This window comes from Manis javanica, chromosome 15 (genome assembly GCF_040802235.1).
Source record: "Manis javanica isolate MJ-LG chromosome 15, MJ_LKY, whole genome shotgun sequence".
NCBI lineage: Eukaryota > Metazoa > Chordata > Mammalia > Pholidota > Manidae > Manis > Manis javanica.
Window position 1 is genome coordinate 75,814,255 of NC_133170.1, and position 26,085 is coordinate 75,840,339.

The window sequence follows — 26,085 nt, forward strand, 5'->3', positions numbered from 1 at the left end:
TTTGCCTGTGCATTTACTATTGTTACCCAGTTTGGTTGTAACCAGTTCTTTTTATTCTTAACTAAAAGGGAATTGGACAGTCCTGAATAAGGTCTGAAACTGACCTTTATGTCGTTCCTCATTCACTGCTTACTGTTTAAACAGTCGGAATTTAGATTCACAAACTTGCTGTAATAAGACTTAAGTGCATCTGAAGTCCAACAACATATCAAAAGTAAATCAGGGAGAAAGAAGGAAACCAGTGAGTGACCTGTAGTTCAGTTGGCCTGTTAACTAGGTCTGCCGGTTGATGAACTCCTGAGATACCTATCTGAAAAGTGGTTTGTGAAGCCTATAGGTAGACTGCCGAAAAGCAACCCAATGAATTGAACTGTGTAATTTTCGCTTGAAATAGAGGTCTAGAAATAAAAGAGTGTCTTTTTTTAAAAAAATGGGATTTGATTACACAACTTTATATGGAAGTCCTATTGCAGAGATTTATACTTGTGATTTGAAATTCTTTCAGTGAAGGACTTGAAAAGACAGCTAACTTGAAAAGAACATCATATCAGTTAGTTTGATTAGTGATAGATTTCACAATAATCCTGAGTGCAATTACACACATTCTGGGTTCCATGCCAATGCAGCCTTTATACATTTCTTCAACAAAGGAAAGATTTCAGAACTCTAACAAGAAAGGTTCCATTGCAGAAGAATAAAGTACCTTTGACTTTTTGCTGTTGGCTTGATTGACAATAAAATAATTTAAAGCTCTTAAATTATTTTTTTTTTAATCTTCACTCTTCTGCAGCTCAGCATATGATCTCTAGTGTTAAAAGTTTATTTTTAATTTCTGCAGATTGGTTGCACAACTACCAAATTGTGTATTTAAAAATGATTAAGATGGTATATTTTATGTAAACTTTACCACATTTATAAAATATTTTTTAAGTTAATTTTTTTAAGTCATATATTGATCATTACTGAATCTGAGTGATGGGTTATTACACTATTCTAGGTATGTTTGAAAATTACCATTAAATTTTTTAGTTTAAAAAAATACTTAAAAACATAAAAATATTGTCATTAGTTAATTGTTAATTCTTTTAGCATTAATATGAGAGTGACAGATTTGATCAATGGGGGATTATTTCATTTGATACCAGCAAATGAATTTTCCCCACAGTATATTTTTTAAGCAGCCTAGGTTTTATAATGTCTGTTTAGACAAAATACTTTTTAAAGTTTAACACAGCCACTCTGCTATATTTTCAATTAAATTAGACACTAGGTGTAAAAAACCAGCTCTTAATTTGTGGAAAATTACAGATGCTTTTTAAAGTGTCAGACAGTGGAGTCAAACACATTTTCTCACAGGTTGGTTTGAAACACATGAGTGGACTCTGAAAGAACATTCATTTGACTGTTAAATAACGAGGTTAGTTTTGTTTTAATCCCATCTGCTCCCTACTACTTCAAAATTGGCATCTTTCCAACTTCAGGACCCACAAGCCATTTTCAATATTTTTTTAAAAAACTCTTCATTATTGACCCAGGAATTCCACTCCTAGGAATTTACCCAAAGAATATAAGTTCTTAGATTCAAAAAGACATATGCACCTCTATGTTTATCACAGCACTATTTACAATAACCAAGATATGGAAGCAACCTAAGGTGAATGGATAAAGAAGATATGGTGCATATACACAATGGAATACTATTCAGCCATAAGAAAGAAACAAATCCTACCATTTGCAGCAACATGGATGGAGCTCGAGGATATTATGCTCAGTGAAATAAGCCAGGCAGAGAAACACAAGTGCCAAATGATTTCCCTCATTTGTGGAGTATAACAATGAAGCAAAACTGAAGGAACAAAATAACAGCAGACTCACAAATTCCAAGAAGGGACTAGTGGTTACCAAAGGGGAAGGGTGTGGGAGGGCAGGTGGGAAGGGAGGGAGAAGGGGATTGGGGGGTATTATGTTGAGTACACATGGTGTGGGGGGCGGTCACAGGGAAGATAGTGTACACAGAAGGCAAATAGTGAATCTGTGGCATCTTACTACACTGCTGGACAGTGACTGCAATGGGGTATGGGAGGGACTCAATAATATGGGTGAATTTGGTAACCACATTGTTTTTTCATGTGAAATCTTCATAAGAGTGTATATCAATAATACCTTAATAAAAAAAAATAGCTATACAGACAAAAAAAAACTCTTCGTTAGTTAATACTGAATGCCTCTCCAGTTCTGTGTGCCAAACCCAAAATTTTGCCTTGCATTTAAAACAAAGTGCTTTCTTATTAAAGTCACACTCCTTTAAAGCCTTTGATAGTTTCAAGGTTAAAATAGAAGTTCTTTAGCTGTGCATCTCTTAGGGTTAAAATGAAGATCCAACTTAATTTGAAAGACTGGGAAGTTTTGTTCATCTTTTCCACCTTTAAATTGAGTATACTGTATTTTATTCATTCACTGAATCATATTTTCATGTGCTTAAAGTTCTACAGGCATTTAAAAAAATTTCTTTGCAGCCACAATTAGCCCTTTTGCTTTTAGAACTTAAATCCAGCCAGGTTCCTAGTTTTTTTTCCCCCCAGAATATGAACTAAAACAGTAACTTGGATTTATATACTTTTTTCCTCTTCAGAAATTAAATATTTAGTTTTTTAAAATATTGTTTAGGAAATGGATTCCTGCAAAGAACCAAAAAAGCAACACCATTCTCTTAAGTCCAGGAAACTGTTCTTGAAAGGTACAAAGAAAAAGTATTATATTTTAAGTGGACCAAACACTGAATGCAAGTAAGGACCCCTGGGTTTGCTTCCTTAAATTCCAGCTGAAGTGAATTGTCTCTTACTGTGGCGATAGCCTTTATCCCTTAATTACATTTTCGTCCCCCTTCCCTAGGCCAATTCTCATGATTCCAGTACTACTACTTTTTTAATTTAGTTTTTTAAAATTAAGGCATCATTGATAAGCAGTCTTATGAAGGTTTCACATGAACAACATTGTGGTTTCAACATTCACAAGTCCCCCCCCGACCACCACCACCCCATTGCAGTCACTGTCTATCAGCATAGTAAGATGCTAGAGAGTAATTAACTAGTCTTCTCTGGCTGTCTAGTACTACCTTTTTAACAGGACAAAAAAATGTAAGCTGAAATTATCATGTAATGGGAGTCACTGGATTTAAGGAAGCAAACCCAGGAGTCCTTATTTGCATTCAGTGTTTGGTCCACTTAAAAAACAGTACTTTTTCCTTGTACCTTTCAAGAACTGTTTCCTGGACTTAAGAGAATGGTGTTGCCTTTTTGCTTCTTTGCAGGAATCCATTTCTGTAACAACCAATTTTGGGTAGGCTCATGGTGTTAATTTTTGTTTTCTCAGAGGTTTACATAAACTTAAATTTTTAAAGAATGGCTTTAGAATTACAGAAAAATTGGAAATACGGAACTGAGTTTCCTTATGTCCTGCATCCAGTTTCCTCTATTATTAACATCTTACATTTGATGGTACACTTGTCATAATTAACAAACCAATACCAGTATGTTGTTATTAACTAAAGTTCTTAATTTATTCCAGTTTCCTTAGCCTTGACCTAATGTCTCTTTCTGTTCCAGGATCCCACCCAGGATACCGTATTACCTTTAGTTTTTGTATTTTAGTCTCCTCTTAGCTGTGACAGTTTCTTAGACTTTCTTTGTTTTTAATGACCTTGACAGTTTCGATATTAACTTTTTTTTCAATTAATATAATTGACACATAACACCGTATTAGTTTCACATGTAGATATTAACTTTTACTATATCATGTAACAACGTCAAGAAACAAGCAGTAGCATGGGCAGAGCCTGACGTCCACATTTCCTGATATTCTACCTAGAGTTTACTGGTTAATTTAGCACATAATTGAAAATATTATCTTAATATTCTTTCCTCAGAGTAGTCAAAAGGCTAAATTCTGTGTGTTCATTAATAGAAAAGTCTTTGCATTTTTCAAGTATTGGGAGCCTGAATTAGGAAATCTGTCTCATGTCCAAAGACATATAAAGACAGAATAGACTGATCAGTACCACCTGTCCTCAACCCCACCCTACTCCTAAGTGGATTGGATTGTTTTAGTTGCTTGGTTGGGCTGTTCACTAACAGCTGTTTGCTGAGTATTTTTAAGTCTCTCTGTTCTTTTAGAACGCAAGCTTAAATTTATCTGGCCTCTCAGTAACACTGTGATTACTGAGTTTTTACTGTTGCCTTCTGCTCAATCTTTTTCACTGTGGAAAGATCAGTAAAACAAAGTATCACAATTTTAGGACTGCAATTAGCATTTCATCTTTCTGAAGTTTCTACAGTGACTGAAATATTCTCATTTTTAGAAGTTTAGCAATGTGAGGAAAGCATAGAGCAGAAAATTCTCGTGCTGATGAATAGAAGCCCCTTGTCATTTTTCTTACATGCCCCAACTGAAGTTGTATAAAGTATAACTATAATGTGACTTTTCAACACATATGCTAGAGTGCTTGGCTGCATTCAAATGAGTTATTCCCTTAAAGTGGTCAACTTGGGAGGCAGTACATTTATTTCAGTGAAAAACTGCTTTTCCTAATGTGCTCAGAATTTTAATTTTAGATTGTTTTAATCTTTTGGCACATTATTTTGACTGTTCTGTCATAGTAAATTTTCATCTTTCGTGGGTAAATTTGACTTTCAGAAACATTCACAAGTCACTTAGAGCAAAATAAGGGGAATAAGAAGGATGAAAAGAGAGAATCTCTTTTTTAGACACATCTCAGGTGTGAATTAATGAGACTGCTTTTCTTGTGTAACTATACAACAGCCCTAAGGCTTTCCAAAAGAAACATTCCAAAAAATATTTGAAAAGTGAAATTTTGGATAGAATAAGAGTGTAGCTTCCCAAGGCGAAGAGATGTCAGGGTACTCTGAAGGTGAAGATGCAAATGCTCCTCTTAGTTTGTTGAAGCAATCTCAGTGCTTGATAATCACCCTTCAGTGCAGAATTTTCTGTAGAATCAAGATACCTAGCTATCCAGATGCATGCTTACACTTTAACCCATTCTTAACTGAGTCACAGTCTCTGGACTTGAGGTTCAAGTGGGTGTATTTTGAACAGTTATTCCAGAGCTCTTCTGAGAGTACCAGAAGTGGAGGACCATTGCTATAACTTATATTTCATATACTCCTTAAGATATAGACTTGGCTTTTTTGTATATACTGTACTTTGTAAGTCGGAGAACCTACTTGCCTCTAAAAAGATATCCATATTTATTTCACAGAAACAAAAAAAATATTATTTTCTTCAATCCAAAAGAATCCTTTCCTCTTGAGCTGCTACTTCAAACCATCGGTACTTTTCCTGCATACCATTTGTCACACACAACTTAATTACTTTTATCAGCCTCTTCCACTGAAACGAAAACTCCAAAGGCAAGAACCATGTCTGTTTTGCTCATCACTATGTCCCCAGTACAGTGGCTGGCCCATAGCAGGCACTCCAGAATGAATGGGTCAGAAATAAATATGCAAGGTCATGATTTAATATGAACCTCAACCTGAACTTGCCTTAATGATTTTGAAATACAGTGCTGTATATAGCAACTAATATTTATTGGGTTGTGGTTTACAGTACTAAATCAAGTGCTCTAAAGAGTCAAGTAACTCAGACACAAATCCCAGCTTTGCTATTTACTAGTATTGACCTTGAGCTTGTTATTTAACCTCTTATCTTCTGTTGGCTCATTTGTAAGAAAAGATGATTAATCTGAAGGCTCTCTGGAGTTGTTTCCATCTCTGAAAACTGTGACTCCAAGTACCTGGCATTATGCCAGGCATGATGATTCCAAGAAAAGTCTTTTTAAGGACTTGTTTTAAGTTATTTAAGTGTATAGTTCACCAATTAATTAGATGACTTGCTAGATTTCTAGTGAATCCTTAAGTCTAGAACCCCATGCCCAAGGACAAGAATAAACACAATAACACAGGATGTTAGAAATGGCATCTCTTTGTGGAACTGATTCCTTCCCTACTCTGGAAGAAGGGAATATGTTTGTAGCTATGAAATGGGCAACTTTTCCTATGTGCAGAGCATTTGTGTGTATGTGCATACTTACTAGGAAAAAGAGGAGTGTGCAGGAAGAAAAAAACAAATCTGTGGAATTAACAGTTTTTAAATCTTCTTCACTTCTCACCCAGCACTTAGAACAAGAGAAACACGAACTAAGAAGACGATTTGAGAACCGAGAAGGGGAGTGGGAAGGGCGCGTGTCTGAGCTGGAAAGTGACGTGAAACAGCTTCAGGATGAATTGGAGAGGCAACACGTTCATCTGCGGGAAGCAGATCGAGAAAAAACTCGGGCCGTCCAGGAATTATCAGAACAGAACCAAAGGTTATTGGATCAACTTAGCAGGGTAAGTCACAAGTTAAGAATCTATGGTATAAAATACTAAATGTTGAAACAGAGCTTCTGTGTAGTATCAATCATATGTGGTAAGAGTAATTCTGATTTTTGTTGCCTTTGGTGTTTATGTCATCTAGTTAAATAGTTCACACCTACAAAAACTTCAGCTGTGCCAAACTAGGAGTCAGGAGCCAAGACCTTTTCCTGCCATTAGCTGCCTACGAGACTTTGACGGTCACTTAACTTGGGAGTTTTCTCATTTTTAAAATGAAAGAGTTGTGCTTAATGATTTCTGACATTCCTTATAACTCTAAGTGTGTACAATTCCTTTACCTAGAGAAAGTCTGTCACTTGTAAGATTTTGTTCATGCATTTAGTTCAAATGTTAAATGGTGCCGTCTTTAAACTGAAAAGCTTAGAGACAATTTCTAGAGCAAAATGATTTTCATTGATGTCATATTGGTGAATGTACATTCCTTCATATTATTTAATTATGAAAGGAGATATGCGTATCTGTATTTAAAATTTGTTATAGTTATACATTAAATAAAAATTCCTTACCTGAACCTTTATAGGGTGAGGTCATGAAAGTGTCAATTAACCAAGGTCAAGACTTGTAAAAACATTGCAAAGAAGGAATTTAAGGGCTAAATAGGTGGAAATTAATTTAAATACAGAGCATACCTTTTTAACAAATGCAGAAATGTTGTTAATGCCTTGGTCTCTAAACCCACCTGAAAATTAAGAGCTGGATTCATTATTGTACCTCAATCCTTATGTGTCAAAAATAAAACTACCTAGTCCTTCAGTTACCAGAGGAAAAAGGAACTACTCTGATTTCATCCCTAAGCAGTAATGTTCTCATGAGAGTACTGCCCTTGTCCACATGAGTAGTAGTGTTTGGTGCTTAGGTCTTTGGGAAAGGCTTAGCTAGCTCAGCATATGGTAAATTCCTGGCAGGCACTTCCAACTCACTCTACAGATAACACTGTATGAAGCCATTTCACTAGTTTGTGTCAGAGTTGCTTCCCATGGGTACTCTGAGACTGGTCAAAACCTTCAACCTCATAAGGAAGTGTGAAGTAAATGCTACCACTAGAGAAAGGGACAGGAAGAAGAAGAGACAGAATGGAAGTTGAGGAAGGGGGGCAAATGGTGGGAGGGTAGGAAGAAGGAAGGAAAGAGAGAAAGAGAGGTCTAATAACTTGGAAAATAGCCAGTTGCAGGAAATAATCAGAATGGGTGTGAAAGGTGAGAATTCAAAGATAGTTAGAGCTAAGTAAAGGTCTTGCCTACAGGTTTCCCATCTAGGGAATCAAATCACCATTTGATGGTTGGAAAGGAAGAGTTGGACAGTTCTTCCAGACGTCACTTGCAAGGGCAGCTCAGTAACAGCGTTTCAGATTCAGTCCTAAAACCTTTTCAGCCTCTATCCATGTAAGATTTTATAGGTTTTTGAGTCTTCATTAGTCCTGAAAGATTAAGCCAACCAGATAGGCCTGGTCAGATTGATTTATTTGTTCAAAAACATTTAATACTTACTCCAAACAAGTGTTTCTTATGGAGACTTATGTAAGGAATACAACACAACAGAACAATTAAGGGGAAAATTATTTTTAGGGGGCTAAGTTCATATTACAAAATAATGTGAGGAGACACTCAACTCTGCTTTGTGATCTGGTGAGAGCTAGGTGAAAGGAGAAAGTAAATATTAACATGACGTAGGAAAGAGCACAGAGTTTGGAAGTTAGATGCATGTTGGCTTTTGACTGCGATTCTCATCAGTCGGGTGACCTTGTTTGTGCTTCACTCTCCTTATCTTTAAAATAGGGGTAAAAATTTGTGCTTCTTGCTTATATTGTTAAAATGAAAATAAGGTAATATGTCTATGTTAAGCAGTATATGAAGGGTAAGGATTTGTTTCAGTGTTAATGGTTATTTTGCTAAAGCAGTATCTTTATAGTTGAGTTTCCTTTGCCTAATTTCTCTGTAGAAAATCCTGATAAGCTGCTCCCAAAAGAATGTAAGAGGATAACATTTCCACTAGATCTAGATTCTTGTTATCCTCTCTGGCCTTGAATGTAGGCCCTTGGTGAGTTTTGTGGCTTTTTTCCCTTTCTCTTTTTAAGCAGGACAAGTCCCTGGGGTTTCCATCAACAGCCAGTTAGATTGTATTTTATTATCATTTTACTAACTGGGTATTCAGGAACTAAAGGAGTTGAGAACTTTGAAGTGAATTAAGATTCTCCAGGACAAGACAGCACCCAGCAGAGGTGGTAGAAGACCGTGATTTTCTTACAATGAATTTAACATGTTTTTATAAGCATGGGATGTATAATATCTGAGATGTAGTACAATATTTCTATGAGCTTTTGTCCAAAGTACAATATTTCTATGATGCTTTTGTCCAAAGTATTTTTAAATATATTTCTTTTGCTGTCATGCCTCCAGAGTTTTTTTTAAATAACTATATTTAAAAACCTATATTTTAAAAAATAACTTTATTGAGATATAATTCACATGCTATAACATTTACTTTTTAAAAGTGTGCCGTGCAAGTCCATTTTTTGTAGTATACTCACAGAGTTGGGCAGCCATCACCACTACCTAATTACAGAACATTTTGACCCCTTTTTCCCAAACAGAAACCCTTTACCCATTAGCAGTCATTCCCCACTCCATCTAACCCCCTGCCCTATGTTGTGACTCCTGGCAACCACTAACCTACTTTCTGTCTCTGTGGATCTTCCTATTCTGGATATTTCATGTAAATAGAATCATATATATATATGACTCTTTGTGACTGGCTTTTTTTCCTTTAGCATAGTATTTCCAAGGCTCATTGTAGCATTTATCAATACTTCATTTTTATAGCTGAAGAATATTCCATCATATGGATATAACACATTTTGTTTTATCCATTCATTAGTTGATAGACATTTGGGTTGTTTTCACTTTTGGCTGTTGTGAATAAAGCTGCCATAGATATTCAGGTACAACTTTTTGTGTGACCAAGTTTCTTTTCAGCTCTAAAATAGAATGCTTTGAGCATATGTATCCCATGAGTTTCTGGGTCCTCATTATGATGAAGGAAAGAATAGATATTGTTCAAATTTTATAGCTGGGAAAACTGGGAAAGATAGTGACTTGATTAAAGATCTTCTAATTCAGGACTGATTGGGGTTTCTGTGTCTCAATTTCAAATTTCTGAGGCAGCAATTAAGATCACATGCTGTGGTGCCAAACAGCCCTGGGACCCAACACCAAACCTGCTGTTTATTAGTTCAGTGAACATGGGAAAGTTTTTCACCTTTTTAATAATTTTAGTTTCCGCCTCTGTATAATGGGAACAATTGTATCATTGCAATTACCTAATAGTGTTATGAGGGCTAAATGAAATAAGGTATCTGAAAGTGTAACCATAATGTCTATCATATAGTAAGTGCTCAATAAATGGTAGCCATTCATTATAATTATCATGCCCTCATCAGGTAAATGGGATTTCTGCATCTAGTCAAATGTTGATTCTCTGAGAGTAGAAGAATCTGAAGTATCCCCAGCACATATCAGCATGTAAAAATGTTTTATTAGGTAGTTAAATCTCTGTTTAGAAATATTTGTGTAAAATTGACCCTCTTAGGAGTTAGGTCCAGTTTATTCTGTGGCACCTGCTATGGAACTCTAGACTACTGCTGCCTATACCCTGTGAATACCTTTATCCCAGTTTACTTGATCATTGGGACAAACTGCCCTCTAAATTCTCTTCTAACTTCTAAGATTCTGTGAGTCTTCTTTTTGGGAAACTCAGGTTGACATACTTGGAGAAAGTGTAATTCACTTTCTAAGTGAGAAAGTAACACCATGATAGCATTGACAGTGCAGTTTAATAGAACATGTTAGATGCTTATGGTCTGAACTAAATGAAAAGTGGAAACAATGCAATGGGCCTTGCATTCAGAAAGAGGAGAGGAGAGACATGGGCCATGCTTGTTGCCTAAAGAGAGTATCTCCATGTAAAGCTTAAAGTGGAGGTTTTGTGAGAATCCTTCTGATGCATAATACCCAGTGCTTTTCATGAACTGGCATTATAGCTGAAACCTCCCAGATGATTTTCTCCTGAAAGCAACAAAGAGATCAGAGTTCTCATCAGTGTTAAAGAGTTCTGAAGTGGTGGTTCACTAATTTAACCTGCTACAGCTTGTAACACAGTTTAGGCACTGTGGAAAGTTCTTACAGTCTGCATATACAGCAGCAGGCCAAGGCAGTGATTTGAACAATGCAAGAACAGTCTTGCTCATCATCATAATCGTTATCATATCATCAGTAATAACAAGCTTTTTGTTTAGCCTTTTCACTCATCAGAAGCAGTTGAAATAAGATTTTCAAATGAGTCTCAGCAGTGTTAGAAACTCCAGTAAGACTTAAAAGAGGGCATTTTCATAGTTTGTGCCAATAAAACACCATGTACATGTTCTTGCAAACACCAAGCTTAGACTTGAGCAAACTGTTGACCAAAGAATGGGAAAACAGTTTATTTCTCCTTTTACAAAAAATGGGATTTAAAATTGCTTAGGGACCTCTGAGGTTTTTCCTTACCCAAGAAACATAGCTCCAAAGTTTGTAGGAACTGGCTAGAAAATTTTCTTACACTTCCCCTCCAGTATTATGCATGATCTGTCAGTCACACCTCTTTTTCCCCCTCCTTTATTTACTCCTCATCCTGTCAAAAACAGAACCATATGCTTGGTCCTAATACCATTTTTTACTAGGGGTCAGAGCTTCACTTCCCTGCAGGACTGAATGTGTACAGTCTTAGTGATTCTTTGATTATTATGTATTGGATTGTGGTTATTGGATAATTACGTAGATTTTTTATTTTTCCATTCAAATAATCATGAGGTATTGCAAGCACACAAAAATCTGCAGAGAATAATATAAATCCAGCTTTGTAAAATCCTACCATTTTGTCATATTCAGATTTTTTTAAGAGATTAAACATTACTGATATATTTGAGGCTATGGCCTCATTCTTCTCCACTTTACCAGAGTTACTATCCTTCCTATTCATGTTTTTATATTGTATGTGTGGATATATATATATGTGTGTGTGTGTGTATGTGAACATATATATCTCCATTATATAAATATGTGTATGTGTGTATATATATGCATGTATATATACACACATATATGTCCATTAACAATGTATGATAATTTTTTCCATGTTCCAACATTTAATAAACGGCAGCATCGTATACACATCATTCTGCAACTCATTCTTGTGGCTCAGTGTTATGTTTTTGAGATCAACCTATATTAATAAAATGTAGTTCCAGTTTATTTAGCTGTTTAGTGTTTTATTGTGCAAATGTAGTGTAATATATTTATCCATTCTTTTGTTGACAAACATTTGTTTACAATTTTTCAATATTACAAACTTTCCTGCAGTGAATATTCTTATAACTTTTCTTCTTGTATTCATATATTTGAGTTACTATGGGGATAAACCTAGGAGTGGAATTGCTGGATCCAAGAGTAAACACATCTTCAACTTCATGAGACACTGCCAAGTTACTCTTCAAGATGGTTGTACAAATTTATATTCCTAACCGTCAGTGTGTGTGAGAGCCAGTGTGTATGATTCTTCACATTGTCACCAACACTTCATTATTGTCAGATCTTAAAATTTAATCAGCCTCATGTATGTGAAATGGAATTTTTGTTTCAATTTCTGTGTCGTGAATTTCTAGTGAGGTTCAGTATCTTTTGTGTTTATTGTGAATTGCCTTTTATATCCTTTACCTATTTTTTTACTGGTAAATTGTTTTACATATTCTTGATACTGTTATATTTTCACTTTGCTTATGGAGTCTTTTACTAAACAGAAGTGTGTATTTTTAATGAAGTCAAATTTGCTAATCATTTCCTTTTTGATTTGTTCTTCTGTGTTTTGCTTAATCCTGTCCTCCAAGTCATAAAGATAATTTCCCATATAAATTATAAAAACTTAAGGCTTATTACATTCTACTTTTAGATCTTTAGGATTTATTTTTTTAGAATGATATGAGAGGAATCCAGTTATGTTTTCTATATGGATTAGTGTTTCAGCACTGTTAATTTCCCCATGGATTTCTAATGCTATATGAATTTTTTAATAATAAAAAAGAGGTCCTAACATTTACTCTTGACTAACAAGCCAAGATAACTTAAAAATTTTAGAATGTTATAGAAAACTGTGTTATTTGCTAGGGCTGTTGTAACAAGGACTGATTGGCTTAAGCAACAGAGTTAATCTCACAGTTCTGGAGCCTGGAAGTTCAAGCTCACGGTGTCAGGAGGATTGATTCCTCAGAAGGGAAGGATCTGTTCCAGGTCTCTCTCCTTGATGTGTAGATGACTGTCTTCTTCCTGTGTCTTTCCCCCACGTAGATCTGTCTCTGTTTCCAAATACCCTCTCTTTATAACAACACCAGTCATACTGGATTAGGGTCCAGCCTAATAGACCACTTTTTAATTTGATTTCCTTTGTAAATACTGTTATCTCCAAATAAGGTCACACTATGAGGTACTGGGGATTGGACTTCACAATATGAATTTCAACCTATAACAAAAACCATTTTGAGGTGTATTTTGCCAACAGGTCCAACTTTTGGATCTTAGTACTGTCTGTGAGAGATGTTTACAGTAGTGCCACTTTCCTGGGGGTTCCATACCTTCAATAACATGTTTATACACCACAGGTATGTGATTACATGCCTACAGCCATATGACCAAGCGCTGCCATGACCAGTTGGGAGAGACTCAGAAACCTTAATCTTATTCTTTGAAAAAAGTTCCAGATCCACCTCTCTCACTCTCCTTTAATGACAGTCATTCTATTCTTTTGAGTAAATTAGTGATATATTGGGATATATTGGGGAACACAAGACCTTTGTTGTATGAAGCTTGTAGGAAGAAATATGTAAATAAAAAAATCCATAAGGTAACTCTAGATTGTAGTGGGTACTGTAAAGGTGATGTGATGGCAAATGAGCAGAAAGAAGAGTGACTTTAGAAAGGGGGTGGGGGTGGGGAGACAACCACAGAAGAGCCAGGGGAGGAATGTTCTTTAAGAGATACTGTTAGATTTTAAACTCTGCGAGCAGAGGGTCGGCTTGCATATCTTATAAATAGGTATCTGGGAGAGTAGGCATTCCATAAAAGATTCTCAATTATTTTGGTTAAATGACTAAGATACCTCATAAAGAAATATCTAGAACCAGAGCTTTCTGAAGATTACACTGCCCCTCCATGCACTCTGTAAAAGCGCACTCTTAACTCTTTCAAACTCACTCTTAATGCTGTAGGTGTGCTGTTTGAAAACCAGTGGGCAAAGGGACAGTGGATGTCAGTGCAGTGATAGGCAAGCTGTAAATAATGGTGACTCAGAGATCTAGCATTTTCTGGATTTGCATAAAAACGCAATCTCCAATGAACTGAGAAGAATGACTACAGAATGGACAGAGCTTTTGTGTGTTGAAGGTAACGCCTGCAAGTACTTGTGGGTTGTGCTTTGTTTCTCCAGTGGGCCGTAGATAAGTCAGTTACTGAGTGACTGTAGCCCCCTGACCTTGCCGATGGAGCTAGAAATGAGCATTTTAGCTTTTACCAGAAAAGTTATCTTGTCTCATGGAAGGGTTGGCCATTATTCGGGTTTGGGTATCATTATGGCTTCTCCCTGCCTTACTGGGAGCATACACTCTGGGCAGGTGAACACTCTGTCTCCAGCTGTCTGTCGTCTTATCTGTTCTTAGAGCCCAGAGTGGTCTGTAGTGTGGAGGAGACAGTGAGAGGTTGCCCTTTGGAAAGCTGAATAGTAACTGCTTTTGAACAGAGCCTCATTGAGGATGTATAGTGGCTCCGTGTGCACCCTAGATATTAAACTCTTGAGAATTCACCTTGAAGGTCATTCTTTTTATCCCTTATTTGTTTTGGTAATGTACTATATTCTTTTTGCTTTTGTTTTACCAGCCCCTCCCCCCTTAGTTCTTTTCTCCCTCCTTGCAGCTCTACCAGTGTCCCTAACAAACCTCTCCTTCATGCCTCATATTCACAGTTGTGGTCATGTGCCTAGTCTTACGGCTTTGGGTATTAGTATCTAATTGTGTCAGTGGGAGAAGCTTCAGAGGGCAATGTGCAAAAAAGGCTGTTCTTAGGTGAAGGGATAAAGAGGGACAGAATCCCAACTATAATATAAATTATTCACAGGAATGAAAGTACAGCATAGGGAATATAGTCAATAATATTGTAACATCTTTGTATGTTGACAGGTAGTAGCTGCACTTACTGCAGTGAGCATTTAACAATGTATAGGTAAGTGTCAAATCACTATACACCTGAAACCAATATAATACTGTATATCAGTTACACTTCAATTTTTTTTAAAGCGTCTGTTCCAAAGGTTGGATGAAGCAAAAAAAAAAAAAAAAAATGTTACTCTAGAATCACAGATAGGGAGGGGAACAAAAAGAATTCAACAGGAAGTTAGACTTAGGTCCAAGGCCAGGAGAAATCAAAGCCTGCATTTTAAACTAGAAGGGCTTGAGCCAGGAGATACCCAGAGAAATAGTCTGAATGTTGGTGATGGAGAGGTCGAAACAAAGGAACAAAGATACACTTATGAAGCCAGGCAGCTTGAAGTCTGTGTCTGTGAAAGTTTGGCAACTGATGGCTGTTCTTTTGTGAAAGCCGGCTTATCTGGCGAGGGTTGGGGTAGCTTCTTAAGGAACTAAGCCTTATTGAATATCTCTCACTAGATACTCAGGAATTGTAATTTTGTTCCGCCCTAAGTTTCCACTCAGATTTTTTAATTAAGAAATTTTAATATTATGTATTTGGAGGACAATATGATAATATCTATATAAAGGAGTACAAAGATATATGAACAAGGATATTCACCGCAGCAGTGTTTCTAACACTAAAACACTATAAGCAATGCACATGCTCTTCAATAGGAAATGGTTACACTAACCATGGTACATCTGAATGTACATGGAATATTATATACAACCATTAAAAATATGAAAAAAATCTAAGATATAGTAAGTGAAAAAAGTTAAAACATTTTGTTTAAAAAGAAAGCAAAACTAAGTAGAAAAATTGTGCATGTATGTGTGTATGATGTATGGAAAAATACAAAAATAATTTAAACCCAACTATCACTAGTATTGTCTTTGCTAGAAGATCATGGGGGATTTTTTCTGTTTACATCAAACATTTCTGTATAGTTGCATTTTGTTTTGCAAAGAACGTAAGTTCTTTCTGTCATCAGAAAAGAGTATGTATTGTTTTTAATTTGGCAGTTCCTGAGACTCTGTTCTAGTACCTTTTGTTAGGTTGTCACCCAAGAATTTATTTAGAGTGACTGAAGCTGTGCTCAGATGAGTGTCTATTCGTTGCCTCTTCTACCCTCTGTGATCTCCCATCTCCTCACCCGTCCCCACACTCTCAGCTCCTAGAAGCGCCATTCTTCTGAGTTAGTGTCTATGAGGTGACACGTATAGGAGGAAGTTGATGCAAACACGCATTTTGTCTGTTTCCTGCCCGTTTGGAGCTGTATTCCTCAGTCTGTCTCTCATATCTTATTCACACACAAAGAATATAGTGTGCATACTAGCTGCAGCTAATCTTCCCTGAAAAGCCTAGTTTTCCTCTGAAGAGTAAACAAATTCCTGCCTGAACAAGCTCATTTGGGATTGGCAGCTCTGCATCTGATATAGTGGAAGGAAATTTCTCCCAGATTTCTTACAAGGGTTAAAGGCTTTAAAATAGTGGCCATTAGTGTCATAGTCACTCTGCCTCTGGGGAGTGACCTGTAGCAATCCTTGTTTCTGGAACACATTACAATGAACAACAACAGCTGCTCATCAAAACTAGTTTTTGCTGAATGGGCTTTTATGCCTTTTAGGTAGGGGGCTATATTACTTCTTTTCTTCTTAAAATCTACTTCATTTACAAGTGTTGTGTTTAGAAAAAAGACATGTAGTTTTTTAGTCAGCTTCTTAAAAGAAATTATGGAAACAAAGAATTTTCCGACCAAGTAACAGTAAATTTCCAGAGGATGTTCATATGTGGGACCTCCTCTGATCTCATTACCACTCTGTGACAGAAGTAGTGGTCATTTTGCTTTATTTGACATATAAGGAAACTGAGGATCAGAAGTTTAGTGACATTGCCCAAGGCCTTGCTCTGGTTACAGGTTAACCACTGGTTTGCAGATTGGTTTTGGTACATTTTCTAGGTATGGTAGTCAATCAGAAATAAAAACCTCACGTCTATTTCCATCTCATTGGCTTATTTTTTCGTTGATATTTGCTGGGTATTGCTGTTTTGGATGCCCTTAACTTCAGATCACTGAGTAAAAAGAATCCAAAGGTTTGGGATCCACTTTTAGCTCTTTCTGTTTGTTATATATCCAGGTGTGCTAAAAAGATTGAAAATAATTTGTTGAGAGGATCGCTTCAGCTAGAATAAAAAAGGGGTGTTTGCGTATAGGAGCTCTCATCTATGAAGATAGCATTTACAGCTTTTTTCCAGGATGGTACTATTGCTAATTTGTAGGTTAAACACATTAAGGTGCTAATTGCTTATTCTTTCAGCATATGGGTGTTTTTATTGGTAGATTCATGTCATGTGTATTTGAGCCTGTTCTTAATTATTTACCCAGAGAGAGCCATGCCCACTTCAGGAGTCTTGAGGTTGGTTGTGTCTGTTACAACCGTATCTAGTTCTCATTATCTTTTTCAAAAGAGGAGCCTACGGTTTTAGCATATTAAATCTAAATTTGGGAGGTTGCAAGCCTCAAAATTCAGATGTATCACTATGGGAGTAGATCTCAATGCTGCTAGGTTTGACTTAATACAATGACAATCAGCTTTTTTTTTTCTGACATTGAAATCTGGATTCCCTCAGTCCTTGTAGACAGCTTAGTGTATTGTATTGGGAATGATGAAAACAGAGTTAAATGAGTTGCCCCTGCCTCATATGAGGTGAAGGGCCTCCAATTTTATACCTGGCAAGTGGGTTACAGGTGATAGGAAGATTGGAGTTCATTGGCAGTGAAAAAAAATTGGCAGCAAACTATGTACTCTTTTGTTACCTCAGCTGCTAACTCATAGTTCTGGCATTAAATATTGTTGCTTTGAAAAATAAAATACTGTATTTACTGAGTAAACATAATCATCAGAGAAGCAGATAATGCTTTGACTCTGATAACATATTCTCCATTGCTCTTCATGGAGTCTGGGACAATAATCCAGTGCTGTCATGTAATTTGTTTCATACAATTTTATCATATAATTTTTAGAACTGAAAAAGAACTTCTGGTCTAGTTGGACTAGTGATTTATAAACCATTAACTTTTTAGAGCTTCTGAAAATTTGATTGTGTTTTTAAAAATTTGTAGCTCTTTGAAGAACCATTACCAAAATAGACACCATGCAGCCTCTTGAAATAAATGGCACATTTGACAGATGAAAAACCATTGGTGCCTAAGTTTGTGCTGCCAGCCTAACTTGCCTTTGTGGAGACATTGGTCCACAGCCTTTCTTTCTGTCTCTGTTAACTAAAGAGTATTACGCTATTGTAACATAAGTTGTGTAAAAACTGGTGACATTTGTAACTACTTCACTGGGTGAATAAGACAATTTGTTTTCAATACTTTAAAATCAAAATTAAATCCACAGACACATCAATACTGGGTAAAGCTGCCACTGTCATCCTCCAATTACAAATTGTTTTGAAAAGAGTTCATTGTTTTTGTTTATATATTTTATATATTTAAATTAATAAAATATTTAATATTAATGAAAGATTTCCCTTTTCTGTATCTGTTTATTTAAGTTTCTCATAAGATTTCATATGGAAAAGCATTGTGCTGCCAAAAAAAAAAAAAAGAACCACATAATTTGGAAGACTCTTGGTTTAGATGGGTGGTTCTCCAACTATGTTCTGAGGAGCCACTGGTCTCCAACAGGCACCTCAGGAATAGTTGCAAAGAAGAGCTAAAAGGGGGATTACCCTGGTAGATTCTTTTCCCCTTACACATTTCCATTGAAACCTGAGTGTTTACATGTTTTATATATGGAAGTTCTGCTTAATATTTTATTTGAAAAAAGTGGTTTTCAGCTGTGTAGTAAAAAAAATGATTTGCACATCACTATTAATAAGCAGGAAGCTGAGGCCCAGGGAAATCAAGTGACTTGCCAAGTCTACAGTCCCAGTCCTTTGCTACTTCCCGTGGGGCTTCTACTACTGAGAAGTAAAACAAGCCATCTCTTCTAGAGTAAAGAATGCAATACTGATTGAGAAAAAACACAAAGGAGTGGTATTCACTATTTGTAGAGGGGTTACGCTAGTTACAGTTTTATTACTTAATACTGAAGCTTCTGTAACAAAATCTTAGTAGCATAACAGAATGAATTAAAAACTGGTATTCCTGATTGATAGGTGGCCCTTAATTAAGGCAGAGTCAGTGATCCAGCTGTCTCCTTCCTTCTTGTCATTTCTGCCACCTTCAACAGGTAGCCTCCAAAGTCACAGCACAAGGGAAAGAGCCTGGAAGGTTTCTGTGGGCCATGTCTGGAAATGGTGCACACCCCTTCCACTCATTTGCTCGTCATAACTCACTCGTAGGGCTACACTCAGTTATAAGAGAGCCTGGGGAACGCAGGCCGACTTGGTACTCAGGGAGAAGTGGGTGAACAGGTAGTCAGTCTCAGCCATAACAGTGTCAGAATAGAGTCCTAGACTTCTCTTATCTGGGCTTAAAGGTTCTGAAGGAGCTGGAGTGGCTGATTGCTAAGATCCTAAGAGCTCTAACTAGAAAGGCAGACATAGTTGTAAAATACCACCTTTTTTGTTCCAAGTACAGAAGCATTTGGTCTTTTGGTACTCAGGTGATCTATCTCTGGTAATCACAGATTTGGGCAAATGCATTTGAAGCTGTAATTTGATTCAGAATCCTCAAATTTTCAAAAGTGGGTATGATTTTCAGATTGCTTTGGGGTAGGGTAGACCCATTCGTGGTTATAATGGGTAGGATAACACTGTTAAAGCAGATAAACCCTAAGATCTCAGTGGCTTTATATAATAAAAGTTTATTTCTCATTCCCGGTAAGTCCGAACAGTGTTCCTGTTTAAATATATGAGAGGAAACAAATAGCATTATGTTTTAATGGAAGGAATAGGCCTGGAAAGCAGAAGACCTCAGTTCTAGCCCACGCTGTCACTTTCTGAACTTAAATAAATCCTCACTCTGGATCTCAGTTTCTGTGTCAGTAAAACAGTTAGATGGTTTTTTCACTCTCTGAATGTCTACATGTATATATGTGATCTCTATTAAAAAGAGAATTCTTAAGGAGGACATGCTCACATTATGTGGTATATTGTGGATCTGTTAGCTTTATAATGCTGTGTTCTTTACATGCAGAACAGATCCATCCTTCTCTGGGGCTGGGGGCAGCTTCTCCTCTCACCAAAATTTAGTGCCTCTATATAATGAGAAATAGAGGATGAGATGATTGGTGCCACAACAAAGTTTATTTTCCATTCCTGCCATGACGCATAAGGTACTTTCCTGCACACAACTGATGATGTGGGTGGTGAAGAGGTGTTACGCACTTTTCCTGTTTAAACTCACGCAACAATAGTATAGTACTAAGGTTTTATGAGGCTGACATTCCCAACTCTGTACAATAAGTCATATTTTCCACATTGCCCTAGTATATTAGTCGCATTCAGTACTGCGTATTTGTTGTTTGCAGAACTATAAGACTTCCCCCTACACACACCTCTCGTCACCAGTTGCTAGGTTACAGCTTTTTATATTGAACCAGTCTGGTAATGTTGCTATGGATACCAGTTATTGTTCCTCTTGACTTGTTCTGGTCAGGCTCAGAATACAGGCAAGACGTAACTGTGATGTCAGAGGTGTTTTAAGCATATGGCTTTCCGTCCACATTAATTATATGATAGAATAGTCATCATTTCTATGTTTTCTAATGTTGTATACAATAAGGAAACATGGTATGAACTGAATCCTGAACATACTCCATCATTTAGGCCCTTTATCCCATTATCATAATGCAGAAGTAAAACAGATTATGAACTATGAATAGGAGGCCTGCCATACTGTGTCCCTCTCATGCTACACACAGACTAGAAGCAATAGGGAAGACTATCCATAGAATATAATCATTATTTTTGACACTGCCCTCATAGGTTAGGGGCATTTGGGGATGTCTTTGTCAAATTCAGTTTATCTAAATGTCAAAGCCTGTGGTCTAAATTTCATTGCCATTTAATGTCACACATGGGTTATGCTTGTTTTCCTGCTAGGTTTTAGATGACCTTAAGGTGGGGACTGTGTCTTCAACTGGTTTTGATCCCCAGCAATGCTTAGTATATTGCCACACACATAGCAGCAATCCAGAGAAGGCTTATTCTGAAGACTAAAGGAGTAGGTAATTACTAATCTGACTTTAGATTCTTAGCGTAATGTTTTAAGATAGTGAGAACCCCTTCACATTATAATTGTTGAAGGTCAAGTTTAATTCATGTTTCTTAGCTCTTACCTAATCTGACTCTTTGATCTCACAGTTGGAGAAACAGCTAAGGCCCTAAGAGGATGTGACTCATCTAAGGTCACAGAGCAAGTAAAGCTGTGGTTTATGCAAACGTGCATGATAAAGGCTGTGAAAAACAGGTTAAAATATTTGCAGTAAAAGTAATTGTTTGCTTAATGGTGTTTTGTTTTATGCAGTCTGTTACTTAAAAAGCTCTCAGACAAGACGTATAAGAGGAGAGAGGAACTCCAGTGTTTGACAGGAGCTCTGTGAAGAGCCTATCAATTTTTATCTCAGTTAAACCCAAAGCCTTGCACTCTCCTTAAATATTTTACTTATTCCTCAAAAACCAAATTGAAATAGAATATAGCATAGGATTGAAGCCAGTCTTTCAAAATTAACATCCTTTTTAAAAAACTGGCAGGATTTGAATTAAAAAGTCATCCCCTTAAGATTCCTCAAGGGAGGAACAACCTAAGACAGGCACAGTCACAGGGAGGCCATCAGGTGAGAAATCGGGGAACAGTGGTGAAGCTTAGATCCTCACCTCCCCCTGTTTTGAGAGAAAGCTTCTGCATCCGTGGATGTTTTATTGCCCTTGTCTAGCTCGGATTAGCACATAGTCTACAGGCACACACATGATCATCTACAATTGCTCTCTTACAACACTAAACTGTGTTTTCTACCTTTATCTTGCATCTACCTACCACTTCAGCATTTTATTAAAAATAAAAAAAATAATAATAATAAAGGGAGAAATGTGGGATCCACATATAAATCAAGTATAAAAATCAAACGAATATTCATATTTGACTTGATTGTTTATAGTTCATAATGCGTGATCAAAACCGAAAGTTTCTGTGATGAATGCCCTTGCACTGTTCACCATGTAAGAACTTATTCACTATGTAAGAATTCGTTCACCCATGTAAGAACTTGTTCGTTATGCTTCAGAAGATTGGAGACTGACGAGAATTAGGTTTGAGATGGATTAATGATTGTGCATTGAGCATTGACCCCCCTATACAGAATTTTATTGTTGTTAACAACCATTTGATCAATAAATATGAGAGATGCCCTGTCAAAAAAAAAAAAATCTACATTAAAGTCATCTTATAGGAAAAAAAAAAAAAAAGTCATCCCTTGCATCTGATGACACTTCCCTAAAGTGAAAGGAATTTATTTACCAAATAAATTTGGGAAAAAACAAATTATCGGTTTGGGAAAAAACAAAATGAATGAAAATGACTTCTGAAACACAGACTGCCAAGGGTGTCAGTAATGGACTTTAACTGTGGGTGAGAGAGGCAGACAAATCCTGTGAGGGTTGGGAAAAGTGACAAAGCACATGCCCTCAAGAGATGAATTGTAACCCAAGATGAACCTTTCCTCCCTCCCAGGACCAGGGAGTCTGCCCCCTCCTTGCTCTTCTTACTGCCACATCCCCTGCTGTAGCTCTCTGAACTTTATGTAATAATCCCCCATTTATCTCCCTGCCTTTATGCTTTGCCCCTCCGGTTTTTCCCATTTTCAGATTACCTTCCTCCCTGGAAGTTCTAAACAACTCATTGCCTTCCGGGACCCCTTTGCCTACTAATAAAGCTGGGACTCTTTGGCATGGCATTAAAGCCCTGTACCACCTAGACCTAGCACAGATTTCGAGCCTCATCTCCCACTACCTTTCTATTTGTGCCCTATGCTTCCATCAAACTAGCCTATTTCCTGAAATGGTCCTATGCTTTCCTACCTCATGTTGCCACCTGTTGGGCGTTCCCCAGTCCTTAAGGCCAAGCTCCATTGCCACTTCCTTATGAGGCCTTTGCTGTTCTTCCCCAACCAGTTTTCATCTCTCCTACTGACCACCAACAAGCACATCAGTATCTTTTCTTTGTCACTGACAGTCTACCATCTCTTATGTTTAATTAATGAACTTGACAATGTTAATGAAGCGGTATGTACCCAGAGCACCTCCCACAACGGCTGAGCACCTTGTGTGAAATGTAGATGCTTAGTAAGTACTAGAACAACATTCACAAGTCAAGAGAGCATATATTCCCTTTGTTCAAGTATATATCAAATTTGACTGTTTACTAAAAGGTTACCCATCCAGAGAATTATCATTTTACTTCCTTTAATGAACATTCACTGTTTTTCTGTTTTTAGGGAACATTTTGTTTTTTACTAACTTCTTTAAAAAGATTGAGATAGAGTTGACATATAACATTATATTAGTTTCGATATAGGCGTGCAGCATAACAATTTGATATTTGTACATATCGGAAAGTGACCACGAAATATACATTCAGTCTTGCTGAATTCCCTTACCATTGTCTGTATCAGTGGTTCCAGTCTTTCAGCATGAACACACTCCCCTTTTGAAAATCTAATCCAATGACCCTTCTACAATATTTTTTAACACCTTATTAAGGTATAGTTTTTACCCTTTATAAAAGTCACTCCTTATTAGTGAGGCATTACGATTAGCAAACATAATGTAGTGGGGGGTACACAGGAAAGGCAGTATATACAGAGAAGACAAGTAATGATTCTATAGCATCTGACTATGCTGATGGACAGTGACTGTAATGGGTTATGTAGGGGGGACTTTATAATAGGGGAAGTCTAGTAACCATAATGTTCAAATAATTGTACATTAACGATATCAAAAAAAAGTCACTCCTTATTAGTATACAGATTCAGTTATTTTTAGCAATGTTACAGAGTTGTGCAATCATCACTATAATCCAGTTTTAGAACATTTCTATAACCCCTGTCCCCAGAAGTTCTGTAGTGTCCCTTTGCTTGATTGCCCCACTACTGCCCCCACCCTCTGCCCCAGTTAAACACTAATCTGCTCTCTCTATTGATTTACCTTTTCTGGATATCTCATGTAGATGGAATCTGACAGTATGTAGTTTTTTGTGTCTGGCTTCTTTCACTTAGCATAATGTTTGTGAGGTTCACTTATGCTGTACCACATATTAAGCACTAGTTCCTTTTTATTGCTGAATAATATTCCATTGTGTGGATATACAACATTCTGTTTTTCCATTCACCAATTGATGGACATTTGGGTTGTTTCTAGTTGTCAATTTCTTGAGTTAGATACCTAGGTGTGGGTAAAATTGTAACATTTCCAGAATATCTCACCTGGCTTTAGTGCATTTGCATATCCTCAGGGGTGGAGAGAAGTTCATCTCCATATCAATAGGTAATTACCTGGGCAACTGAGGGTGTGTCTGAACCTGGGAGTTTAAAGGGAGGGGCTGGCTTGCCTGCTTGACTTGCTTCTCAGAAGCAGAGAAGAGAGACAGCCCTAGACTGCAGTTTGTAAGCAATAAACGAGTTTTAAATTTTATTTCTCCCTTTGACTGATTTCAGTTTTTATAGGTATTTTGCCCCAGGATTTCCTTTCCCCGGATTTACACTAGGAGTGAAATTGCTATATGTTTAAGAAACTGCCAAACTGATTTTCAAAGAAGCTTGTACCATTTTACATCCCATTGACAATGTATGAGGGTTCTAGTTTCTAGATTAATAGCAGTCTCTTCTTTACTCAGATTACCTTGGAACAGAGACTTACGTGGATTCTTAGAACACTTATTTCTGTACTTTTTCTTACTGACTTCAAATTGCTGTTTGTATCTACCTACTTCCTTTAGTTTTATCTTTTTTGGATGAAACCTTCTCCCTGCCCCCGAGTTTATCAGAATCACTTAGCAAATATTATTCCTGTGTTCTAAAGCTGTAATCCTTATCCCTGTTTGCACAATAGAATCATCTGGGTGGGCAGTTTTTGAGCTGAATACTGATGCCTGGGTCTCACCCCCAGAGATTCGTATTTAACTGCTCTGAAATGTGACTTTTAAAGGCAGATGATTACAATGTATGGCCACAGGTGAGAACAGTGCTAGTCTAATGTAAACCGGAATTAGTGACAGCTCTTCTTGCCTAATTTAGTAACAGCAGCCAGTGTACAAGTGTCTTAATTCCTTCATCGGTAAAGGGGTTGATCAGAATGGAGTTTCTGGAATACCTTGTTGGAATGACACCACGCCGCTCGATGAACCACTCACACAAGCCTCTCTTTTATCCAAGTAGCACAGTCAGTGTCTGGAAGGAGGTTGTGTGGGATGAAAGCAAAAACCTTAAACCTTGCTGAAGTCAGGGCATATTTCAGCCATCATCATTCCTTCTAGCAGGTAGTGTGGCATAGTGAAATGGATTCAGGTTTAGCACTAGATGAATCTGGATTTATTTTGGCTCCATTGATTACTATGTTGGTTGAGATTCAGTTTGCAATGGCACATTTTCCTCATCTGGAATAAATAAGAGTTATTAAAAAAAATAGAAACATACACCTTGCAGAGCTTTTAGGATTGTAGACTGTGTATAAAGTCCTTGGCATACTTCCTTAATAAATAGCAACTGTATTTGTACTACTACTCATGTGTCTGAACCATCTGGGCATTTAAGCCTAGGGACTGTAACATCAGACTGTCTCAGACACGTTTGTACCTCTGTTGTCAGAGTGCCCTATACACAGAAGGTTATAACATTTGATGATATAGAAAACAGAAAATTTGATTCTTTTTTTTTTAAGATCTGACTGGTTGATCTCATAGGTAAATAATTAATAGAGATGTGGTATTACAGTGCTCAGCAAGCACTGTCACTGCACATTATTATAATGGCAATATCCCTTCATTGTTGTTTAATGAGATTCATAGTCAAAGTCATACAATGTCATATAACCCAGAGACAAAAACAGTAGCTAGTGTTTAGCTAGAAATGCTTCAGTAGTTACACTAAGTGTGATATAAGCAAGAAAATGGGTATGAGGGACAGCTGTGATTGACGTGTAATTAGGCAAGGAATGAGAGGTCAAAACAAGTTAGGATGGACAGAAAAGCCCAAATTAGAACATACAAGAGAAGTGTACATCATCTATTTTTATACTAGTTCTATCCTCAAAGTGCCTAGAACAATGAATTACTAGTACCAATAAACAACAATTAAATGAGTACCCCTTGGGCCCCTAGTGATATTTCTAAATATCATTTCCCACCAAAAGGAACCAGGGCT

The 26,085-nt window shown here is 36.9% G+C and overlaps 1 protein-coding gene across 5 annotated transcripts in view; it reads left to right on the top strand.

The window, feature by feature from the left end:
* BICDL1 (BICD family like cargo adaptor 1) overlaps nt 1-26,085 on the top strand; it is an 84,704-nt gene that overhangs the window by 1,598 nt on the left and 57,021 nt on the right. For all 5 annotated transcript variants that reach the window (XR_012125350.1, XM_036993111.2, XM_036993112.2 and 2 more), the window contains exon 2: nt 6,192-6,407. Coding sequence is in view for 4 of the 5 variants with exons in the window: in XM_036993111.2 (XP_036849006.2) it covers nt 6,192-6,407 (216 nt within the window). In the remaining variant the exon portion in view is untranslated. The remainder of the gene's footprint in view (nt 1-6,191; nt 6,408-26,085) is intronic.